This window comes from Tamandua tetradactyla, chromosome 4 (assembly GCF_023851605.1).
Source record: "Tamandua tetradactyla isolate mTamTet1 chromosome 4, mTamTet1.pri, whole genome shotgun sequence".
NCBI lineage: Eukaryota > Metazoa > Chordata > Mammalia > Pilosa > Myrmecophagidae > Tamandua > Tamandua tetradactyla.
The window spans coordinates 183,543,888-183,566,322 of NC_135330.1; the positions used below are offsets into that span (position 1 = coordinate 183,543,888).

At 43.9% G+C, this 22,435-nt stretch overlaps 1 protein-coding gene across 1 annotated transcript; it reads left to right on the forward strand.

Annotated features, from left to right (window-relative positions):
- Positions 1 to 4,601: 4,601 nt before the first annotated feature.
- Positions 4,602 to 19,614, forward strand: F7 (coagulation factor VII). Its single transcript, XM_077158728.1, has 8 exons — positions 4,602 to 4,730; positions 9,410 to 9,570; positions 11,752 to 11,776; positions 11,859 to 11,972; positions 14,758 to 14,898; positions 16,080 to 16,189; positions 18,014 to 18,143; positions 18,939 to 19,614. The coding sequence occupies exons 1-8, from the start codon at positions 4,661 to 4,663 to the stop codon at positions 19,532 to 19,534; spliced, it is 1,347 nt and encodes a 448-aa protein (XP_077014843.1). The 5' UTR covers positions 4,602 to 4,660; the 3' UTR covers positions 19,535 to 19,614.
- The last annotated feature ends 2,821 nt before the right edge of the window (positions 19,615 to 22,435 follow it).

Below are 22,435 nucleotides of genomic sequence, written 5' to 3' on the forward strand. Positions count from 1 at the left end.
GGCAGAGAGTTTCTTACGTGTTTTCTGTTCACAGCCCTGGGGTGCTATTTATGGAAGCGTATATTAAAATAGGAATGAGACAGATGGTGAGCATGACCTGGCTAGGGTGATATGGTCAGCAGATGTTCCTTATGCTTTATTTTTTAAGCAATGATGGTAAAAATAAGAACAAGATGATCGTGTTACGGTAACAAAAGAAATGGAAGGGAATTGTTAAAAAAAATAATAATCGGGCAGGCAACCGTGGCTCAATGGCAGAATTCTTGCCTGCCATGCCAGAGACCCGGGTTTGATTCCAGGAGCCTGCCCATGCAAAACTAAATAAATAAATGATAATAATAATCTATAACTTCCAAGCCACAAATGTGCATAACAAAGAAAATGGAAGGGAAAGGTGGGGGAAACGGAAGGAGAAATGCATGATGAACAGAAAACACAAAATATAATAGAAGAAATAAGTCCCAATATATCTTAATTGCAGTAAGTATAACTATGCTAACCAACCTATTGAAGGATAAGAGTATCAGGTTGGATGTAATGAAATATATAGCTTCTAAAAGAGACCATAAAACAAAATTATACAAAGGTTGAAAATAAGAGAAAGAAAAAGGAAATAGAGACAAACAGTAGCCAAAAGGAGGCCAGCATAGCGATCCTGGTAACTTACAAAACGGAAGTTAGGACAATTACTAGAGTAAAAGGACACTACAGAACAATCACACTTGTAAGCATCTAATGATAAAGCTCAAAATATAGAGAGCAAAAGTTGACATCTGCAATCATGGCATGAGATTTTAATGATCTCTCTCAGAAATTTGTGCTGTCTATCCCTAAAAATAGAAAATATGCGTTATTTTCCAAAACACACTGGCCACATACTACAAAACGGGGGAAAAGGACAGTTTTACTTATTTGGAAGTGTAAAAATATGTTTCTAACTCATGAGTTAAAGAGGACATTTCATTGGAAATTTCAGTATACTTAGAACTAGACAGAAATAGTACATGTCAGAGCTCATGGGGTGCAGCTTAAGTGCTGTTTAGAATGCTCTTTATAGCCTAACTGCATATAATTTTTTAATGGCAAGCATTTAGAGACGCTAAGGAAGAGTCTAACTCAAATGAAATGTGACGATTTCTTACTCTTTTGCAACTGAGAAGAAAATAATAAAAATCAAAGCAAGTGAAAACAAAACAAATCAACAAAATAAAGCCATGTTCCTTTAAAAATCTAATAAAATTATCACTTTATAGGAAAACTGAAGAACTTCACTACAAACAAAAAAGAGATTTTAAGTGAGAAAACCATTTTGAACTTTCTCCCAAAAGATATTTCAATTAAATTTGAAAACAGATAAAATGGAAATTTCCTTTACAAAAAAACAAATTGTTAAAATTGATTAAGGAGAGGGCGGTGCAATGATGGCTCAGTGGCAGAATTCTCACCTATGATGCCAGAGACCCGGGTTCGATTCCCAGAGCCTGCCCATGTCAAAAAAAAAAAAAATTGATCAAGGAGAAATAAAATACTTGGGTATATAAATAATATTAGTTTATTAATTCTGCTGGACTGCAATATACCAGAGAAGGAGTGGCTTTTTAAAACAGAATTTATTAAGTTGCAAGTTTAGTTCTAAGACCATAAAAATGTCCAAACTAAGGCATCCAGGGAAAGATACCTTGACTCAAGAAAGACCAATGGATCCAGAACACCTCTATCAACTGGAAAGCATGTGGCTGGCATCAGTTGGTCCTTGGCTTCTTGTTTCAAACAGCTTCCCTGGGGCAGGGGGATGTTTTCTTTCTGCATCTCCAAATGTCTGTGTCTCATGTTGGCTCCAAAGCTTTTTCCAGAATGGTTCCCTCTTAAAGGACTTCAGTAAGCAACCCCACCTTGAATGGGTGGAAACACATCTCCATGGAAACCATTTAATCAAAAGGTCCCACCCACAACTGGGTGGGTCACATTTTCATGGGAACAATTTAATAAAAAATATCACACCCTGCAATATTGAATCAGGATTAAAAAACATGACTTTTATGAGATACACGACAGTTTCAAACCAACACAAATAACAAAGAAATCTAATTGCAGTTTAAAAAAATAAAAACTCATCCCCAAACAAAAACCCAGATGATTTTATAAGTTAGCCTATATCCTTAGGTAAATATCTGCTACAAAAATATTTATACAGACTATTTCAAAGAATATAAAATGAGAGAAAACAACTCAACAAACTTATGAAGCTAGTTTAACCCTGGTATCCAAACCAGCCAAAGATGATTTTTAAAAAATGTTATGAACATAAAGACAAAAATTCTAAATAAAATGTAATCAAAGAAAAGCCAACAATGTGTTAAAAACAAAAGTAATACATTCTAACCAAGTCAGTTTGTCCCAGGAATGCAAGGATGGCTCAATATCAGAAAATTTACTATAACTTGCCATATTAAAAAGGTAAAGGTAAAAAAATGATCAGCTTAACAGATACAGAAAAAGCAGTTCAATTTTTATTCAGCATTCATTTATAACAGTATAATGTTAACCTGTAGTAGATGGAAATATCTTTAGTCTGATAACGTATATCTAGCAAAATCTTGACAGCAAAAATGTAGAGAGTATCCAAATAACTTAATATCACCCCACTGAAGTCAAACTAGAACAGGGATGCCCTCCATTATTCAAAATGATTTACTGGAAGTACTACTGCATTACATCAACAAAGAAAAAGGGAATGATACATGCATAAGTAAAAAACCCAAGAGAATTCACAAATTATTGGAACTAATAAGAGTCCACAAGATCAACCTACAAAAAATCCTTAACAACCCTAACACTAACAAACTGGAAAATTCTATGTTAGCTGTGGTAGAGGACAATCCTAGCTCAGCCTTCCTACTTTCCCTGGGACCCACAAATACATCCTGTGCTCAGAACCAAGTGTGTTCTCTTGGCAGAATGAAATGCAAGCCCCTTGTGGTTAAGGGGACTGCCCATACATTCTTTCCCCTAGTATCCCAAGCATAGTAAATAATTGCTGAAGGCATTCTGACCCTAGTGGGCATTATAACATCCAGCACACCTCCTGGTGGTATATATGCCCCTGGCAGGAGTGGGGTGCGTCCACTTTGGCATACACACACAAAAGATGGGTACTGTGCATAGATCATCTCCCTGCATTGGCCACAGATTGAGATATGGGAACCTGAGACACACTAGAGAAGTTGCCCTTGCTCTGGGTCTCTTCTCCGTGTGAGTAAAATGTCTTTCCATCAGAGCCTATGTGAATTGAGCTTTTGCTGGCAACCCTGACACCTTTACAGGAGTAGGCTGACATCTCTTTAGGTATCTCTCCTTCTGACCAACATTAACAGCAAGAAAAATGGTAAAGTACTAGAGATGAAAATAACAAAAGGTGTTCATGAATTTTACAACAAAATTATCAAGCATTTTAGAAGGTCATAAACAAAGACCTAAGTACATGGAGATTTTTATGGATAGGAAGATTTGATGGCACCAACATTTCTTAAATGATCAGGCAATTATTGATAGTAACAATTAGCAATTCCAGTGGTGATCAATAAAATATGGTAGCCTACAAAGGCTGATTCTTCTATTTCGGGTGGTGGAGCTGGGTCCTGCCAGAAATGGTTGCACTTTGTAGCTTCAGACAGAAGAGAAGGCAGTGAGCCTTCAGCCTTTTTTCAGCAGGCAGAGTTGGTGTCTCCAATCTCCACTGGTTCACGTTAATGCCAACTCTCTCCCGAAGGGGCCAGCCCAGGCCCAGTAGGAGTTGGCACTCTCTGGGCCCCCCTAAGAGGCTGGGCTCCCAAGTGATCCAGGCCAGGGTGACCAACCATCTCCATCTACCTGGGACTGCCCCAGATTGAGCACTGAAAGTCACACATCCCAAGAAACCACTCAGCACTGGGCAAACCTGGACAGCTGGTCACTCTAGCTTGTGGCCTGGGCACAGGAGAACAGTGGAAGAATAAGAGCCCAGATCAACCAGGCAGTGGTGGTGCCATCTGCAGTTGAAACAGAATGGGTTGGGCTTTGGTCATAGAAGGCAGAGTCTCTTCCTTCTGATGCTTCTGGGTACTGCTTTTTGGCTCATTTATATCTTGCCTTTTACCTAAGAAAACCTGACTTCCCATCAACACCTTAAAGGCATAGAAGGGCCTAAGTCCTGTCGCTTTTGTGGTTTTCCTACATTCACACTTGGCATCTACTCTTCTTTTGTTGTTATTACCACAGGGCATTACTTCCCAACTTACGGACTTATGTCCCACAGGCTTCAAAATTCCGCCTTGTATTTGAAGTGCATACTCCAGGTACATGTTGATGGTAAGTTTCAGAACAAGAAACACTTTTGCTTTGAAGAAGCAGGGGCAATGTATGTACCGAGGGTGGTAACAAGGTGTCCCTTTGGGCTTGTCTTCTTTGTCTTTCCATCTCCCCCTCCAAGCACTGTTGCTTGGCGGCAGGGATTTTATAAATGTCTGTTTAGAAACTCTGTGAGTCTGGGAGGTGATTCCTTCACCCCCACTCCTCCTCCCCCATCCCTTCCTCTCTGGGTCTTTGAAGTGGAGAACTTTGGCCGGACAGCCTCCATCTGGGAATGTCAACAGCCCGGAACTAACATCACCGAGCTTTCATCATGGTGCCCCATTCCCACGGGATCGCCTTTCTCTGCCTCTTGCTTGGGTTTCAGCGCTCTCTGATTGCAGGTATGTCTCGGAGAGATTTTTTTACCAGCCAGTAGAAACTGCACAAGAAGGGCAGCCAGGCTATTTGCAGAAAATTGGGCTATCTGGGACCTTTCAAAGGCCCTTCCAAAACCTCACTTTATTTTTGACATTCCTATTCACCGAAAGCATTTGCTGGGGCTCCCACTTGACCAAATTCTTTCCTTTCAGAAAACAGCAATCCCTAGGCACTTGCCATGTATTGGAAGAAAAGCTGTTGTTGAATGGTGCAGATTGATTTGGGTGGAAATCCTTTTCAAATAGCTTTCAGGAGCTGGTGGTGCTTTCCTGGCCAATCTGTGAGGACCTGCCACTGTGAAGTTGGATCAAACATACCGAATTTGGGGGCAGTTCAAGAATGAGACACGGTGGCTGTCCTTTACCCTTTCTGAGTGACCGACAGTGTGGGAGGAGCTGGTTCACTGGCTCCCAGGATCCCAGGTTCTGGGTAGGACAGTGTCAGGGGCAGCTGTGTGGGGACGCCAGATTTCACTGCTGGCTCAATCACCTCTGCTACTCGTCCTCCACAACTCACTTAACTCCTTAGGCTTTGGTTCCTTTGTTTGGAAAATTCCACCTTCCCTGCCTCCTGGCAGAGTGTCTTGGAGGCTTGGGAAGTTCTTGCAGGCATCAGCAGTTACTAGTCTCCTTACAAAGATCTCCAAATACCAGTAACCAATTATGGTTGCTTAAACCCTGGAGAGGAGCTAGCAAACACTAGGCCTCAAACTCTAGTTCGTGTTGGTCTTCAGGTTCCCTGGCAAGAAATTAGGATTAGATCTGAGTGGTCACCTCCTCAGAAATGACCACGGGGGGTCCCCAGGGGAGCAGTTCCTGCTGGGAGCCTTGGGGAGAGTCAGGGCTGCAGGTCAGCCTTCCTTGGGCACAGGGGACTGTAACAGGAGGAATGGCAAATCTTCCTTTCTTTTTTGTTCTATTCTGTCCTTTCCAGATCCTCGACAATTATCAGGTATGGCTTTGTTATTTTCACGTTTGTTTCGGATTCTCTGAAAGCATTTTTGATGCAAATCTGTTTCTATGCAAAGGGCACATTGCTTTGCCATTAGCAGCCATCCCCGCCATAGTCTTTTTTAAAATTAGCCTCTCAAGGGCGACATGTGGTCTTTGTTTTCACTTTTTCCTGTAGCCTTAGTGCCTAAAACAAGTATGTGCTCTGTAAGAGACTGTCAGATGGCTAAATAAGAGTGAAAATGAATGAATGAATACAGGCACCCCATAGAAGAGGCGCATTTCCATCAGGTGAAAGGACTCAGGAGGGAGCTGCAATCCAGAGTCCCGAGCAGCCCGGGCATGTCCATGTGGCTGCTGGTGGCAGTGAAGCCTCTGCTGCCCGGAGCAAATCGCTCCCCATCTGGATGCTGCATCCATCTCCTCTCACCTCCCTAGAACCTTGATTCTTTGATTTTCCTCTGTATCCTCAGCCTCTCCCTGCAACCCAGATCTATTCCCTAGGAATACAGACATGCTAAAATCTCTCTAATTAAAAGAAAAGAAATGTTTAAACAATTCAGCCTCCCTTAGTCCTATATGCCCCAGTAGCTGCCACCGTCTCTCTTTCTCTCCTGTCTCTTCTTTTCACTCTCTGTAATTTGGCTTCCAGTCCCACCAGCCCCCTGAGTCTACCCATGCCAAACTAACCCACAACTTTCCACTGACTGAAGCACCTGGGCAGGTTTCAGCTCATCTCACGCCCCCTCCTCACAGCAAGGACTGCAGGGATCTTTGCCTCCTCAAAACTCACCTCTATCCCTCTCCATGTTTTCCTCTCAGTTCTCTTCCCAGCTCCAGGTCTGCACTTTCCTTCTGCCCCTTAATATTGGTTTTGTTGCCAAGTGTTCCTCTTCTACCCGTATAAATATACCCCCATTTTACCCCATGGGAGCTTCTTTATCACCCAACTCCAGAGGACACCATTCATATATAAATACCACACAAACATGCCCCCTAGAGTTGTGCAGGGGGGGATAGACTGATGTCATCCACACTTGACTTCAACCTGTACATAATTTTCAATAGCTTCACATATCCTCATCGCCATCTCCAGCCTCTCTTAAGCTCAAGTCCCCATGTCTATTTGAATGGCCTAAAGAAGCCTCAAATTCCACATGGCCCATGCCCCAAGCTGGTCGCATCACCTCCACTCTGAGTGGCCATGAGGAACCTTAAGTTTCACAAACCTCACTTCTTTCATAAGCAAAATAGGGGGTAACGGTTACCTAAAAAGTACCCGGAGAATTAAAGATGATGCATAGAAGGTGCTTTGCTCTTTTTGGTAAAAAGTAAATTCTTTATAATTGTTTCCCAAAAAAAAGATGGCCGAGAAAGGAATGATGAGGTCTTGGGCTAAGGTGGAAGCACAGGGAGGGAGAGGAGGGAACAGATAATGGGACAGGCAGGAAGGGAGGTGGCACAGAACTGAGGACAGTTGGCTGTGAGCAGGTCAGGACCACAGAGACTTCTGGAGGAAAGACAGGCTCGACGGCAATGCCATTTTCTGCGACGTAGAATACAGGGAAAAAGCAGATCTAGCTGCAGGAGACAAGGTGGGGGTTCAGATGAGGAATTTAGTTTTAAATACGATCACTTCAATGTGCCTGTAGTTTAGTCAACTACAGAAAATCGAATACAGAGATCTGGAGTTCAGAGAAAGTTCTAGCTGAAAAGATAAATGTGCAGGTTTTGGCATAGAGAGGGGAGAACAGAAGTGAGAAGTGTGGATGGAGTTGCCCAGAAGAGTATTGAGGGTGGAAAGAAAATAAGATCTACCCCCAGTCCCAGCGCACACCCATAAGTAGGGGACCAGCAGCAAAGGAGGCAGAGAAGATGCCATCAGAGAGGCAGAGCGGGACGGGAGGAAGCAGCATCTCAGAATCCGTGGGAAAACTTTCCAAAAGAGGGCAGCAGTCAGGGGTCTACTGCCACAAAGAAAGATCCAGTAAGCTACTACTGCATAATCAAACCTACAGGATTTGATTAGCAGAAGTCATGGGTAACTTTGGCTTCCAATGGGTCACAGAGTAAATGTGAACAATTATAAGAACAGTTAATGCAAGATGAAGAATGAAAACTCCAACTAAGGCTCAGCTTTCAAGGATTTTGTCTTAAAGGGAAAGGTGACGGCAAGGAAGAGCAAGGATTTAGTTGCTTGGCTGGAAGGACAGAACTGAGCGGGTTAAACTGGAAAGCAGCCGGAGTTCTGGAAGAGCTGGAAAGAATGGAATGGAGTCCAAAGTGAAGCTAAAAGGACTACTGGCTTGACTGGAGAAAGAGGAATTCCCTGCCCTTCCTCTCCGTCCCGCTGCCTCGGGTGTCCCCTGTGTTAGCACTGCCACCTCCCGCCACAGGGTCCCACCTCCATTCCACATGCAAGCCGCGCTGCACGCTGTGTCTGAACTTGCTTTCTCAAATGCATTCCCAATCGTGACCCTCCTCCCCAATATTAAATCCTGCAATTCATCCATTCAACTAATATGAATGGAATCATTCTAAGACACTGGTCCCGGTAGATGGGATACAGCAGACAACACGGCAGCTGTATCTGCAGAACCTAAAGTGGGGCCTCGCAGTCTAGTTGGCAGAGACAGGCAAGGAACCAAAGCCTAAGGAAGGCATAAAAGATGAGTGGGCGATAAGTGCCGTACAGGAAAATAGAAGGGAGGGTGAGGGCTGGGAGGGGTGGTGGTTGGCCAGGGCTCCCCGAACAGAATGAAGTCAGGGGTCTCCTGCCCCCCACTCAGTGCCTGCACTTACCCCACCAGAGCCCCTGTCACCGCCCGGCGTAATTGTTCAGCTGCTCCTTCTCCCCAGCTCTACAGAAGCAGAACGCCTGCCTGCCTGCCAGCCCTGTGTCTCTGGGACCTCGCGCACAATTGATCCTTACTAAATGTCTCCTGCCTAGACTAGGGAGGACGCTTCTGAAAGGAAGATAAAGGAACTCAAAAAACTAAAGCGCATTTTGATTCTGCAAGTTATACATGGTACCTATGCTGATTGTGCGCATTTTGGAACAGGATAGATTTTAATCCCGAAAGTTAACATTTCAATGTATATATCTTCAATAAATTATATTTATACATATGCACATATATACGCTTTCGTTTATATTTACAGGGATGATGTAATAATACAGTTTTATCTTTTTTCACTTAACATATCTTCTTAAGCATTGTATTTCATGGTGGCATTGATTACCATCATTTCGTTGTTTCTGATTATTATAAATAGCTCTCCTTATGCTCAAGTTTTTGTGCAAGCCTCCGATTATTTCCTAGACATGAAATTACCCGGTCAAAAGGTGTAAGTGTTTTAAATTATAATTTAATAAACATATTGTCATACACTTGTCCATAAAAGTTGTACCATGTTACATTTCGCTTACCACACATGAGAAGGCACACCCAACTTTTTAATTTGTTCAGGCCTAAGAAGTGTCCTTCATGTCCAGTCCTAAGCCCATGAGGGAATCAGCCCCCAGCACACCTTCTGAAACTGACTAAGCAGGAAGGAAGAGCCTGCTGGGACTCAGCAGAAGCAGGAACCCTTTTCGATTCCTGTTACTAGACAGGAAAATAGAAGCATGAGTGATTTGTCATTTGCGTGTGGACAGGTTGCTAAGGAATTCAGAGATTTTCCTCTCTCAGTCTTTATAAACCAGGAAGAAGCCCACAGTATCCTGCACAGGCAAAGGCGAGCCAACTCACTCTTCGAAGAACTGAGGCCAGGGTCCCTGGAGAGAGAGTGCAAAGAGGAACAGTGTTCCTTTGAGGAAGCCAGGGAGATCTTCAAGGACACGGAGAGGACCGTAAGTACATTGTCCAAGGGAGTGGTGCCTTTCTGCTCTGCCTTGTACGAGGCCAGTGAAGTTCTCTGAGGTTGTGATCAGGAGCTTGTTTTAGTTTTCCTGGCTGCCAAAGCAAATGCCATGCAATGGGGCATGCAAGGGTAGTTCAGCGGTAGAATTCTCGCCTGCCATGCAGGAGACCTGGATTTGATTCCCAGTCCATGCACTTTCCCCCCTCCAAATAAATTAAACAAATGGTGCAGCATTAAGGGGATAATCACTTGGAAAAAAGAATGAAATGCGACCCCCACCAATCAGCACATCAGAAAAAAAGGGGGGGGAGGACATGCAATGGGTTGGCTTAAATAATGGGAATTTATCAACTCACAGTTTTGAGGCTAGGAGGAGTTGAAAATCAAGGGGTCATCAAGGCGATGCTTTTCCCCAGAAGACTGTAGCATATTGGGGCTGGCCATTCTTGGCCATGCACTTGGCCTCCTCTCCTGCCTTCTCAGTTTTCTGTGGCTTTCTCTGTCTGTGGCCTTCCCTATAAGATCTGCAGCTATATGTTTAAGACCCATCCTGGGCCACACCTTATCTGAAGTAACCTCTTGAAAAGGTCCTATTTACGAGGATTGACATCCACAGGAATGAGGCAAGTTTAAGAACACGTTTTTCTGGGACACAGAGCACCCAGCCTCCACAGGAGCTGAGCTAGATGACATTCCAGGGACCCTCCAATCTCTTGGAGTCTCTATTTCTCCATCGCTCTGGCTGTGAGTGTGCCACATCCAGGTGGGCATGTAGGCAGCTCCAGTGTGCACAGATCCTCCCTGTCGGGTTCAGGTTTCCTTCCAAAAGATGACTTCATTTTCCTCAATTAGAGTTCCTGCAGCAATCCATACCTCTCCCCATTTTCAGAGCCATCCTCCATTTGCACACGCTCTCCCCTACCCTCTGCTATACCAGGCATCCTAATTTCTGCACCTGAAAATAACTTAAAAAGCACATGATGTATGTGTCCACTGTCTTTCTAAGGAAGTTCCCCCCAAATAGCCTACAAGAATCTTAGGAATATAGAGCTATCTACCCAATACGAAAGTGCTGCTGACCTAACTGACATCATGAGAGATGGGTCTGTAAGAGCCTGTCTCTGCCTCCCCTGCCCAGGTGAGCCCCACCTTAGGGAAAAACTGTATGAGGAACAAAGAAACTTAGGAGAGCCATTGCTTCCTCCATTTGCACTTCGGCTGTATGGTTAGTTTGTCTGTAGGCTTAAAGTTGTCTTCATTTTTGTTTTCACTTTCTGAAAGATGCATATTTAAATTGTATCCCATCCCTTTGAACCTTTCACCAGTAGTGTATGCTCAGGTTATGATGGGAGGACAAGGGCTCTGGGGCTAGGGAGATGTTCTGGTGTTTAGTTGTACCCACCACCTCTGTTTAGGAAGATGGTGCCAGAGTCTGGAGTTCGTGGCACAATCAGGAAGTAGTCCTCTGTGACTGTTGGTTTGTTCGCTGGTCATCCTAGTTGCGTGTCTTTTCTCACCAGCTGTGATTTATGCCACATCTCACACTATTAAGACGTGGAGCTGACATTCCCCTATCCAGACAAATTGAGTATGGTCAAACTTTACGTTTGTATGCCACTTAATCTTTCAAAGCATTTTCAACATTTCTCATCTTGTTTTATATTCACAGCAACCCTTTGAAGTATACATTCAGTTGGCCAAAAGATGCCTCAGGAATAAATTTTATTTATGAAGCACTTTGCAGCTTATAAAATGCATTTTATATGCATTATCTCATTTGCTCCCCATGTCAACTCATGGATAAGCACCCCCACTCATCAGAGGAGAAAATGGAGGCTCAGACAGCCTCCAAGTTTCACAGCTTATAGAAAGCAGAGTCACAGATAAAACTCAGATATTCTGACAGGACAGGGAATTGCATGGCGTCTGATTGCCTTAAAGAATTCTGAGAGGAAGAGGAAAAAAGATTAGTAAAATCTGTCGCCGCCCTGCTGATAAGCTCACCTCGCCTGAGTGGGCCACAGAGGGCCCCAAGTCAGAAGCTCCGTTCTGCCCTACCGCTGGTCCATGGCCATGAATTCAGAGACCCATCAATTCATTCCATGGATACAATAAATGTTTGCTTCTGGTGAACGTGTGTCTCATGTGTTTTCCTCTCTTGTTTCCTTAGAAGCAATTCTGGATTTCTTATAGTGGTGAGTAGGCAAATGGCCCATTGTGATGCCACCCCTGCCAACTTCCATTTCCTCAACGCACTAACGCCAGCTCGGTCCACAGATGAAGACCAGTGTGCGTCAAATCCATGCCAGAATGGAGGCTCCTGCGTGGACCAGCTCCAGTCTTACATTTGCTTCTGCCTTGCTGATTTCCAGGGTCGGAACTGTGAGACAAGTGAGGCTCCACTCCCCATCCCATAGTTGGCAGAGAATGGGTCCCTGGCAGGCTAATGGGAGGCAGCCTGACAGACCGAGCTGCTGGACAAACCAACAATCCAGCCTGGGCCTCAAGCCCTAATAGGAAGTGACCTTACGTGACCACAAAGACTCCCTCTAGCCTGAGAGTCTCAGATCTTAAGATTCTAAGATGGCAATTCTCAAACCTTATTACCCCATGTCCCCTTCTGAGGAATATATAAATCTTGATTTCCCAGTGCTGAGAAGGGCTGGAAATGCCTGGAAGGGCTCCAAGTGAGTGCTCCTACTCACTACCCACCTTCTTCACATCCCACGAGCCAAGACAGTGCCAGTAAACTTCTCTACTTGCTGTTATAATGGCAACGGCTTTCATTTTGCACATTCCAACTTAAATTATACATTCTGATATGGAATGGGCTTTTTCGGGCCACACCTGCCTTCTGCTCTAAGATGAGCACAGGTCATGGTCCAGAAGTCATCCTGGGAGAAGGTTAGAGGGCCAGCACTGCTGCATTTCTCCTGGCTCACTGGATCCTGCCAAAAAGAGAGCCCCAGGCACTGAGGATGTGCTGGCAGTCATGTGGGGGCAGCACCGTGGCCCACCCAAGTGGAGGGAGGGAGGCACAAAGCCCTGGGTTACAAACTGCCCCGATCATGTTCTCAAACGTACAAATCTGTGTCTGGATTTGTACACAAAATCATGTGCCCGACCAGAACACATTGGTAGCTACTTAATGAACAGTAGGGAAAAGAAATACCCATTGTTTGGTTAGGTCCTGGGATACTTAGTGTACACACACATAAAATTAAACCTCCCACCACCACCAAAATGAAAATTCAAAGCCTGCTGTCTGGGTTAATTTTAAATAGTTGAGGATATAAAGTCCTTAAAGGCAGATATGAGTATGGAGTGTGGAATAAATGTTCATTTAAGGAGCACTGAAGGCCTTTCCACTCCAGCGGGCCTCATCAGTATGTAAAAGGAGACTTGGAGATCCCTAATACCCACCTACTAAGCAAACCCCTTGATGGATCCCTTATTATGACCACTGTTCTCAGGAACATGCCTTCCTTGTCTTGTCTGTACGTGTGAGGACGTCATCAGGACATGACCTGAGAGCCCACTTACATTCACACTCTGCAGGCTTCTAATCTGCTTTTGGGATCAAACCAACGGTTCTTTGCTTTTTTAGGGTCCTGAAATATATCCATGCATACAGACACAAAATTTTGATATCAAAATTCAAACATATCCAAAGAAACACACACAATTTGAAAGAGTTTCAAGAGGTTCGCAGTCTCCCTGAGACCCATTTGAAGGCAAGCTCTTGCTTTGTTCATTTGATCCCTTCTCTAACCACTGGAGACCCTCCCTTGACAGATCTCCAAGGGAAATCTACTATTGGTATTTCTTCCTATTGATGGAAATTAATGTTTTTAGTAAATCACTGATCACAATGAAAAATAACTTTCAAAATTTGTCTTTAACTTCCTGAATGCCCCATGCCTGGCTTGCATCTGTTAGTTTACATAATGAAGAATTTGAGAACTTGGCAAGAAGGACATCTAACTGGGTTCTACAGAATGGTTCTTCCAACAGTAAGAAAAACAATATTTGTTTTATAGTTTTATCATTTAAATATCATACATGAAAAATAAGTTGGAAAACAGACAAGAACATCAGCATAGCCATTATTAGCATTTTAGCATATCAGCTTCCAATATTTTCCTATGTGTGAGGGCCGATCAAAGCATATTTACCGCTCTGCCTCTACTTTAACTTTATTCATTAGTACATGGTCATGTTCTGGCCTTCACACAACCGTTACTGATGACAGCTCCCCACACTGTGCCATGTTGGACTTCACTGTGAACACCAATTTCATGAAAGCATCCAGTGGGCTTGCTTAGGCTCTTACCTGGTATCCCTTGTGGCCAGAACTTAATTTGCAAGATGACCGGCCCATGGTAGGGCAACCTGGGGCCATTGGAGCAAGCAACTATACCTAGCCCACATGGAAGACAGACTTGACCTTTACATCATTTACAACTGTCACAGCTCAGAAATAGTTAAAGCTAAGGGAAGAGGTGTCCTGTCTATGGTCTAAAGCTGAAAAGCCCCAATATCTCCACTCAATCTTTGATACTAAACAACCACAATTATAAATCTTCAAAAACATGCTCTCACTGCTGGAAATCCTGAATTCCAGTTCACAGAGCCAACTCTAGTTATGCACAATCAAGGCTCTCTCCTTCAAGGTCAGGTTAACCTCCCATCATCTTCTGTCTGTTTGAGCCAGTGCTTGGACTAACTGTCTCCAGACCATCTCACTGGGTACACTAAGTCTGGTTGTAGAACAATCTCATACCTTGCCTGGTCAGATCTCTGATTAAGTTGGATGCTTTTACTGTACTAGCTACTTTTCCCCCAAGGGCCTTCCCCTGCTTTCCATCAGCTGCTTGGAAGTATATTGGTTCTGGATATAAGCCCTTTCAGTTCCCCAAATGCTTTCCCAGCCACCCCTGGTCTCTTACTGGCAAGGCTGCTTAGACAATGTAACTTTCCCCACCTCCAGGCTTACCCATCCAGTACAATCCTCATAGATGAAGTTGTGCCAAACTCAGTCTCTGTTGACCACAGCCAGGGCCACCTTCCTAGAAGAAAACTGCTCCTTGCTTCCAGGGAATGGCAGTCCACCAGGGCTGGCTTTTCCTCCCCCTGATAATGATGCCCTCTTAATCTGTCCCCTTCCTGTTCTCAGACATAAACAGCCAGCTGATCTGTATGAACCAGAATGGAGGCTGTGAACAGTACTGCACTGACAATGCAGAGACCCATCGCTTCTGCCGCTGTCACGAGGGGTACACGCTCATGAATGATGGGGTGTCCTGTGTGCCCACAGGTAACAGGTTCTCAGGATCCCCTCACCAGGGGGCTGTTTTGCCTTGTTAGCTATTTACAGTTTTCCATTTGCCAGATGAACCAGGCGGCAATTCCAGTTCTGCTATAAGTTACCCTAGTTGGCTAAAAGATGAGAAGGGTGGCCCAGCATTTACCGAGTACCTACAAGTCGCTGATCACCTAGAGGGAGGGAGAAACGCTGAGAGTTGAGATTGCCACTCCTGGGCCCCACAGCAACCATGATCAGGAGATTCAATGGCTAATTCAGAAGAATCAGGACAGAAGGTCAACCAACTCCAGACACACTGGAAGTACCTCCCTCAATGGTTCTCAAGCCACTGGCTTCCTTCTGGGGTAGGCCCTGAGGATCAAAAGAGACTCCATCTCATTCCAGTTCCATGCTTGGGAATTCCAGAGACTCCTTGGACATCTACTAAAGTTTCTTGTAACCAGTAATTATCGCCAAACCTAGTGTCTATAACTATGGCTACACAATTCTGGATAAGAAACCCTTTTCAAAGGCAAGCATTTTTAGGGAAATGACATTTTTCTCCAAACCAACCTCACACCAATTGGGACTGCAATTTCAGAGGCTGGGGTACTCCATGCTAGTTATATCTCTTCAGAGGTGGATATACCAAGACTAGTCTAAAAAGCCTGAATTTAGCGACTCTTCTTTTTTTTAGGTCCCAGGACTTTATTGGAGCAGTGGGAAAAAAAAAAGAGCGGGGTCAAAATAGTAATACAATTTTTACAATGTTGATTAATCTTTAGAGATGGGATACTATTCCCCTTTAGTAAATTCATTCAACACATTTTCTCCCTGAAAAATTAGCAGAAAATTCGTTTCAGAAGTAGGACCCTCTCTTCTCTCAAAGGCCCCATCTCCTCATCTAGCAGCTTCGACAAGGGTCTTTCCCCCAGCTCCATGCTCCATGGGCCAGGCTCAGCAGAGGGTCTTACACATGGCAGCACTTGGGGACTCAGGCAGGGAAGGGTAGCTCTGCCCTCCCCCATCCTTCGCCCTGGAAGTCTCCCCATAAGTGCCCGAAAGTGGAAGCTCCAGTTGGCCAACAGCCATGCCTTAGGTTCTCAGGGTACAAATGTTTCTCAAGTCTTTTATTCACAAGCATACTTGTCCTTCCTCAATCCCTGTGTCTTGGTGACTTTTGTTTCATACAGTTGAATATCCATGTGGAAAAATACCTGTTCTGGAGAAAAGAAATGACAGCATTGACCGAGGCCGAATTGTAGGTGGCAATAAATGTCCCAAAGGGGAGTGTCCGTGGCAGGTAAGGCTTCACTGACACAATGGGGAGGCTGAGAACCTTGTCTTCCATCCCTGATGTTTTTCTAGCTTGCAGATTCCCAGACCCTAATGTGGCTGGAGCCTTCTGAGTGAGAGCTGATCAGTGGCCCTCAAAGAGAAAATCAGCAGGGCGGCCACAAGGCACAAGGCATCTTGGCTCAGGAGCAAAAGTGTTTGGATGATTTTCCTCTTTATTTTGAATTTCACACACCCTTTGTGCTTAACAGTAATAATAGCTACCATTAGCTGTTGGTTTCTATGTGCCATTCGATGTACCTACAGCATGTCATTTAATCCTCACACCACTCACCACAATGTATTACAGAGGAGGAAACGGGCCACCCACCTCAAAAATGACAAAGGCAGAATTTTAACCCAGAGCAGCCAACTCTGAAGCTCCATTGTACAATTTGCCTCTGAAAGTTGAGATTTGTAATCCACACAGAGTCTGTCAGTTATGAAAGAAATTCATTTTTCCTCCCTTTGGGCAGCCAGAACTTTCCTCCCTCATTCAGTTGGTTCAGTGAAACAGGCGCTGCTTCCGGGCAGCTCCTTCAGGGAACCCCTGTGCAGCTCCAGCCTTGGGGTCTAGTCCACCCTGAGGCACGGGCTGCAATGGACACCCTCAGCCCTTGTTCCTCACCATCAGTTTCACAGACCAGCAGTGTCACCATCACCTGGGGCTCACTAGGGATGCAGGTTCTCAGGCTCTTTCCAGACCCCTGAACCAGAATCTGCATTTAACGAGACACCCACGTGACTCGTGCTCATTCAAGTTGGAGAAACACTGCTCAGTCTAAAACAGCCAGAATCAGATCTGAATTCTAAATCACTGACTCCCCTTTTGCTCTTATCATTAGTTCTTCATTCTATGACACCCTAAGATAAAAGATGAAGGACCCAATAGTTCCAAGATTTTGGTGAGGAGAGAAGTTGCCTCACTGCTTTCACTTTATTCCAGTGTCCACAACTTGGAAAAATTCAGCCTAAGACTGCTTTGACTCCATTTTAAATCTCTTTTCTCCTGGTAAATTAGAAGAGCTAATGACAACACGTGCACACACACGCATACACACACGCATACACACACGCATACACACATGCACAATGACCCATCAAAAATCAGACCAAGACTATTTATTGGCTCTCATTTGTTTCACCCTGTCATGGATAGAGTCTCTTCCCAAGAGTTCCCTCTGGCCATAAAATTCCTCAGCACCCAGAGGCCAGCCCGGGCCGAGGTCTTCCACCCTCCCATTTCCCCTCATTGTGGGAGAATCATCCTCATGAGAAAATGACCCCATACAAGATTCATTCAAGGGTCCAACTCAGCAGCATCCTCCTTGCTTTTAGGGGGATAAAAAAGAAAAAGAAACATTTATTCAGAGTCTTCTATGTGCAAAGAACTATGCCAAGTGCTTTGTGAATCGTTAATTAATTTAATCTTCACAACAGCTCTCTGGAGTATGCTTTGCGTGCAAAATTAGGTTGTGCTGAGTTAAACAGGAAAACATTGGGGAAGGTAGAAATGGAATCAAAATACCAGAATTTCTATTTTCTGGTCAGTATGCCTGAACTGTCAGTTCCCTGAGGAGGTCTCACCCAGATATGGGGGAAATAGTCTATTTGAGCCAATTTTGAAGCAAAGGTCCACAACTTTGCCCATGGAGGGATCTCCAGAGATTCCAGAATTTCAGAAATAAATCCTTTAAGTATCAGCCAGTCCCAAAGATGTGTGGGAAAGGTGAGAAATCAAGGAAACAATACAAATAACATAATCTTTGCATGTGTTTTTGTCCTGGTCCAGGCTTTGTTAAAGTTGAATGGGGTGCTGCGATGTGGGGGAGCTCTGCTTGATGCAAACTGGGTGGTCTCTGCAGCCCATTGTTTTGACGGATTCACCCGCAGCAACATGAAGAATTTAACAGTGGTGTTGGGTAGGTATTGTATTTACCTCCTTCTGACTTAAAAGCAGTTCCTGAGTGATATTGATACAAGAGTTAAGAGTCTGGGCATCAAACTCTCATGAACTATCAACTTCCATGACCAAATCAACTTCTCCAACAAGAGAGGTCTACAGCCAGGTTCCCACCACTGCGGCCACTACCCTCTCAGCCTCTTTCCAACTCCCCAGCAAAATATAAAACAGACCTAGGGAGGAACACACTACTGTATCCCCCACCTCACTAGGGCCAAGAGCTGACCCTGGCAAAGACGCAGCCAGCCCAGTGGCCCCCATGGTGCTATCGGTGGGGTAAGGCCTTTCCTGGTGGGTTTATGGGCAAGAGGAGAACCTGAGGCAAGATGAGGCCAAATGAGGAGGGTCAGGCCCTGTCTGGGAAAAAGTATGGAGAATTTTCAGAGCCCCTTTCTCCTCATGCTACCCACAGCTGACAAGGCCCAATATCTCTTCCTCACTTGCCTTCAATCCCATGAGTTCCAGATTTTCGCCACAATTTTGCTCTTCCCATGTGATCCCAACTGAGATTTTAATTTCCTAGAAAGGATAGCTGCCCTCTGGAAAGCTACGCTCTGAGTCATTCCTTATGTTGGAAGGAGACCACCAACTCCTCTCCAATTCTGAAAATGAATTATTTCCCTCATTTCATACCAACCCAAGGCCAGAGGGGCAAGATAAGAGGCCAAGGACACAACAGCAACGCAAGGGTTTTAGGCGGAGAGGATTGTGCCAAAAGCTAGCACCCATGTGAAAGGTCTCGGTTACTTTCCAGGTGAGTATAACTTAAGGGAAGAAGATGGCAATGAACAAGAACGGCAAGTTGCTCAAATCGTAATTCCTGACAAGTATATCCCAGGCAGAATCAACCACGACATTGCCCTGCTCCTCCTCACCACACCGGTGAACTTCACTGACTACGTGGTGCCCCTGTGTCTGCCCGACAGGAGGTTCTCTGAGGAGACGCTGGCCTACATCCGCTACTCCACCGTGAGCGGCTGGGGTCACCTCCTCCACAGAGGCGTCACGTCCCTGGCGCTCATGACCATAGACGTGCCCAGACTGATGACCCAGGACTGTAAGGAGCAAGTGAAGAAGAGCGCAGAGTCCCCGGCCTTGACAGAAAACATGTTCTGCGCCGGCTACCTGGATGGCACCAAAGATGCCTGCAAGGGCGACAGTGGAGGCCCCCACGTCACCAAGTACCAAGACACATGGTACCTGACGGGAATCGTCAGCTGGGGCGAGGGCTGTGCGGCCGTCGGCCACGTTGGGGTGTACACCAGGGTCTCTCAGTACACCGACTGGCTGAACAGGATCCTGGACTCGAAACCAAGGCCAGGCCTTGTCCTGAGAGTCCCTCTTCCTTAGCAGCTCGCCCTCAGCTCTGGGGACCCATTTCCGTGTGGAAATAAAGTTGCCGCTGCTTGGACTGGTCCTTGCGTCAAATTGCATGCTTTCTTCTGCAGTTCTCGGGGTGGGAGAAAAGGGGAGGGAGGGGAAAATGGAGAAATAGAGATTGAGAGAGACGGAGAGAGGGAGAGAGAGAGACTGAGAGAGGGAGAGAGGGAGGGACAAAGAAACTGAGAGAGATTCTGAGGAGATTGAGAGCCACGCATACAGAGAAATAGGAGAGACTCAGATTCAAAGAAACTAATGAACTTCAGAGTGGTGGCGATGGTAAAGTTTATGCTGTAGATATGTTTCCACCATTTTTTTAAAAAGCAACTAAAGATAACAATTAAATGCAGTACATGTTCTGGACTAGTAGTTTAATGGAGGAAATAAGACACAAAAGGACATTATTGAGACATAAGGGAAAACTGGAATTTACATTGCGAACTTCATATCAGTGTTAAACTCTTGAACTTGATAACTTGTATTAAGGTGTTTATATAATCGATAATCCTTGTTCTTAAGAAATGTACATGTAAGTGTTGTGCATTCAAGGAGGTTTATGTATTCAACCTACTCTCAAAAGTTTAGCCAATAGATGGGTAGATAGATAGATTATAGAATGATATGGCAGATGTGGCAAAATGTTAAGTTAATGGAACTGGATATGTGCATGGGAATATGTGGGAATTTTTGGTATGGGATTTGTGTTATTCTTACAGCTGTCCTGTAAGTTTGCATCTATTAAAAAATTTGAAAGTTAAACAAAAGGAAGAGACACAGAGAGAGGGAAATAGATGAGAGAGAGACTCATAGATGGACACTGGGACTGAGAGAGGAAGAGTTCCCTCATGCTATCCACGTAAGTTATATATAAGATTCTTCAAAGGTTCTATGCACTAGGGTAACTTTCCAGAAACCTACAACCTCCAGATGGGTCCCTGCGCCAGAGAAGTTCTGAAATGCAGAGGGGCCAGCCTCTCTAGAACATCATCTAGTTCCATTCCCCATCCCATATTATTGACAGCCCCTTCCGCTGTCAATAATGGAGAGCAGGACATCTTCCAGGAGCGACACCATGCCTCAGCCTATGTATTTCTTCCCCAGCTGACTCATCTCTGCATGTGTTCTGCTCATGATATGGTTGTTGCACCATCTCTAGTGATGAAAGCAGCATAGTACACATGCATTGGTGGGTGCTATTTTCTGAAAGTTATTTTCTAACTTTTATTTTTTCTTTATTATACAGGTATTTCTTCTTCATTTTACATAAATTAGGAACATCACTCAGTTTCACCATTTAGAGGTAACCATTGCTATCATTTTGACTTTTTTCTATACATATATATTTTAAACTTTTTTATTGTGTAATACGTACAAAGCAAAGAAAGAAAAAAGCAATAGTTTTCAAAGCACACTTCAAAGTAAAACATGTAGTTATAGAACAGATTTCAGAGTTTGTCATGGGCTACCATTCCATCATCTCAGATTTTTCCTTCCAGCTGCTCTAAAACACTGGAGGCTAGAGGGAATATTTCTTTCTTTAATCATCACAAACAATTTTGTTTTCTTTTTTGTGAAAAATAACATATACACAAAAAAGCAATAAATTTCAAAGCACAAAGAAACAATTAGTTGTAGATCAGTTACAGTTCCACAATTTTAGGTTTTTACTTCTAGCGGCTCGAAGATAATGGAGACTGAAACAAATATCAGTATAATGATTCAGTAATCATACTCATTTGTTAAACCCAAACTTCTCTGTATAACTCTGCCATCACTCTTGCTCTTTCTCCCATTCTTTAGGGGTATTTGGGCTATGTCCAGTCTAATTTTTTCATAGCGGAAGGGGCTGTCAATAATATGGGATGGGGAATGGAACTAGATGATGTTCTAGAGAGGCTGGCCCCTCTGCATTTCAGAACTTCTCTGGCGCAGGGACCCATCTGGAGGTTGTAGGTTTCTGGAAAGTTACCCTAGTGCATAGAACCTTTGAAGAATCTTATATATAACTTACGTGGATAGCTTAATTGAACACATAGTACATGGAACCTTGTGTAAGACATGAGATTTTGTAGGTTTGTCCAGAGTGATGCCCCGATAAATCCCAGAGTGATCTGAACAGGGCTTTTCTTTGTTGGGAAGTTTTTGACACAGATTTGATCTCTTGTTTACTGGTTTGGTGAGATACTCTGTTTCTTCTTGAGTCAATGTAGGTAGCTTCGTGTGTTCTTAGGAATTTGCCCATTTCTTCTGTTATTGGCATATAATATTCATAGCATCCTCCTATAATATTTTTTATTTCTGTGAAGGTGGTAATAATGTTCCCCCTTTCATTTCTGATTTTATTTATTTGCGTCCTCTTTTTCTCTTTGTCAGTTTAGCTAAGGATTTGTCCATTTTTCTTTACCTTTTCGAAGAACCAACTTTTGGTTTTAAGATTCTCTCTATTGTTTTTTTTAATTCTCTGTTTCATTATCTCCATTCTAAACTTAGATATTTCCTTTCTATTGCTCCTCTGGGTTGAGTTTGCTCTTCTTTTTCTAGATCCTCCAGCTGTAGATAAGAACTCTGATTTGAGATGTCTCTTTTTTAATTTAGACATTTAGAGGATAAATTTCCTCTCAGTACTGCCTTTGTTGCATATCTCATAGATTTTCAGTATGTTGTGTTTTCATTTTCATTTCCTATATATATTTCTCAAATTCCCTTGTGATTTCTTCTTTAACTCAGTAACTGTTTGATGGTGCATTATTTCATTTCCATACATTCATGACTTTTCTAGTTCTCCCTTTGTTATTGATTTCTATGTTCCTTCCCATTGTGATCAAAGAAAATGCATTGCAGAATTTCAATATTTTTCAATTTATTGAGACT

Coding starts and splice junctions, on each gene's coding strand:
- F7 (XM_077158728.1), top strand. CDS start 4,661: ATGGTGCCCCATTCCCACGGGATCGCCTTTCTCTGCCTCTTGCTTGGG. Junction 4,731..9,409: donor TCAGCGCTCTCTGATTGCAG/GTATGTCTCGGA, acceptor TTCCTCTCTCAG/TCTTTATAAACCAGGAAGAA. Junction 11,973..14,757: donor GGGTCGGAACTGTGAGACAA/GTGAGGCTCCAC, acceptor TCCTGTTCTCAG/ACATAAACAGCCAGCTGATC.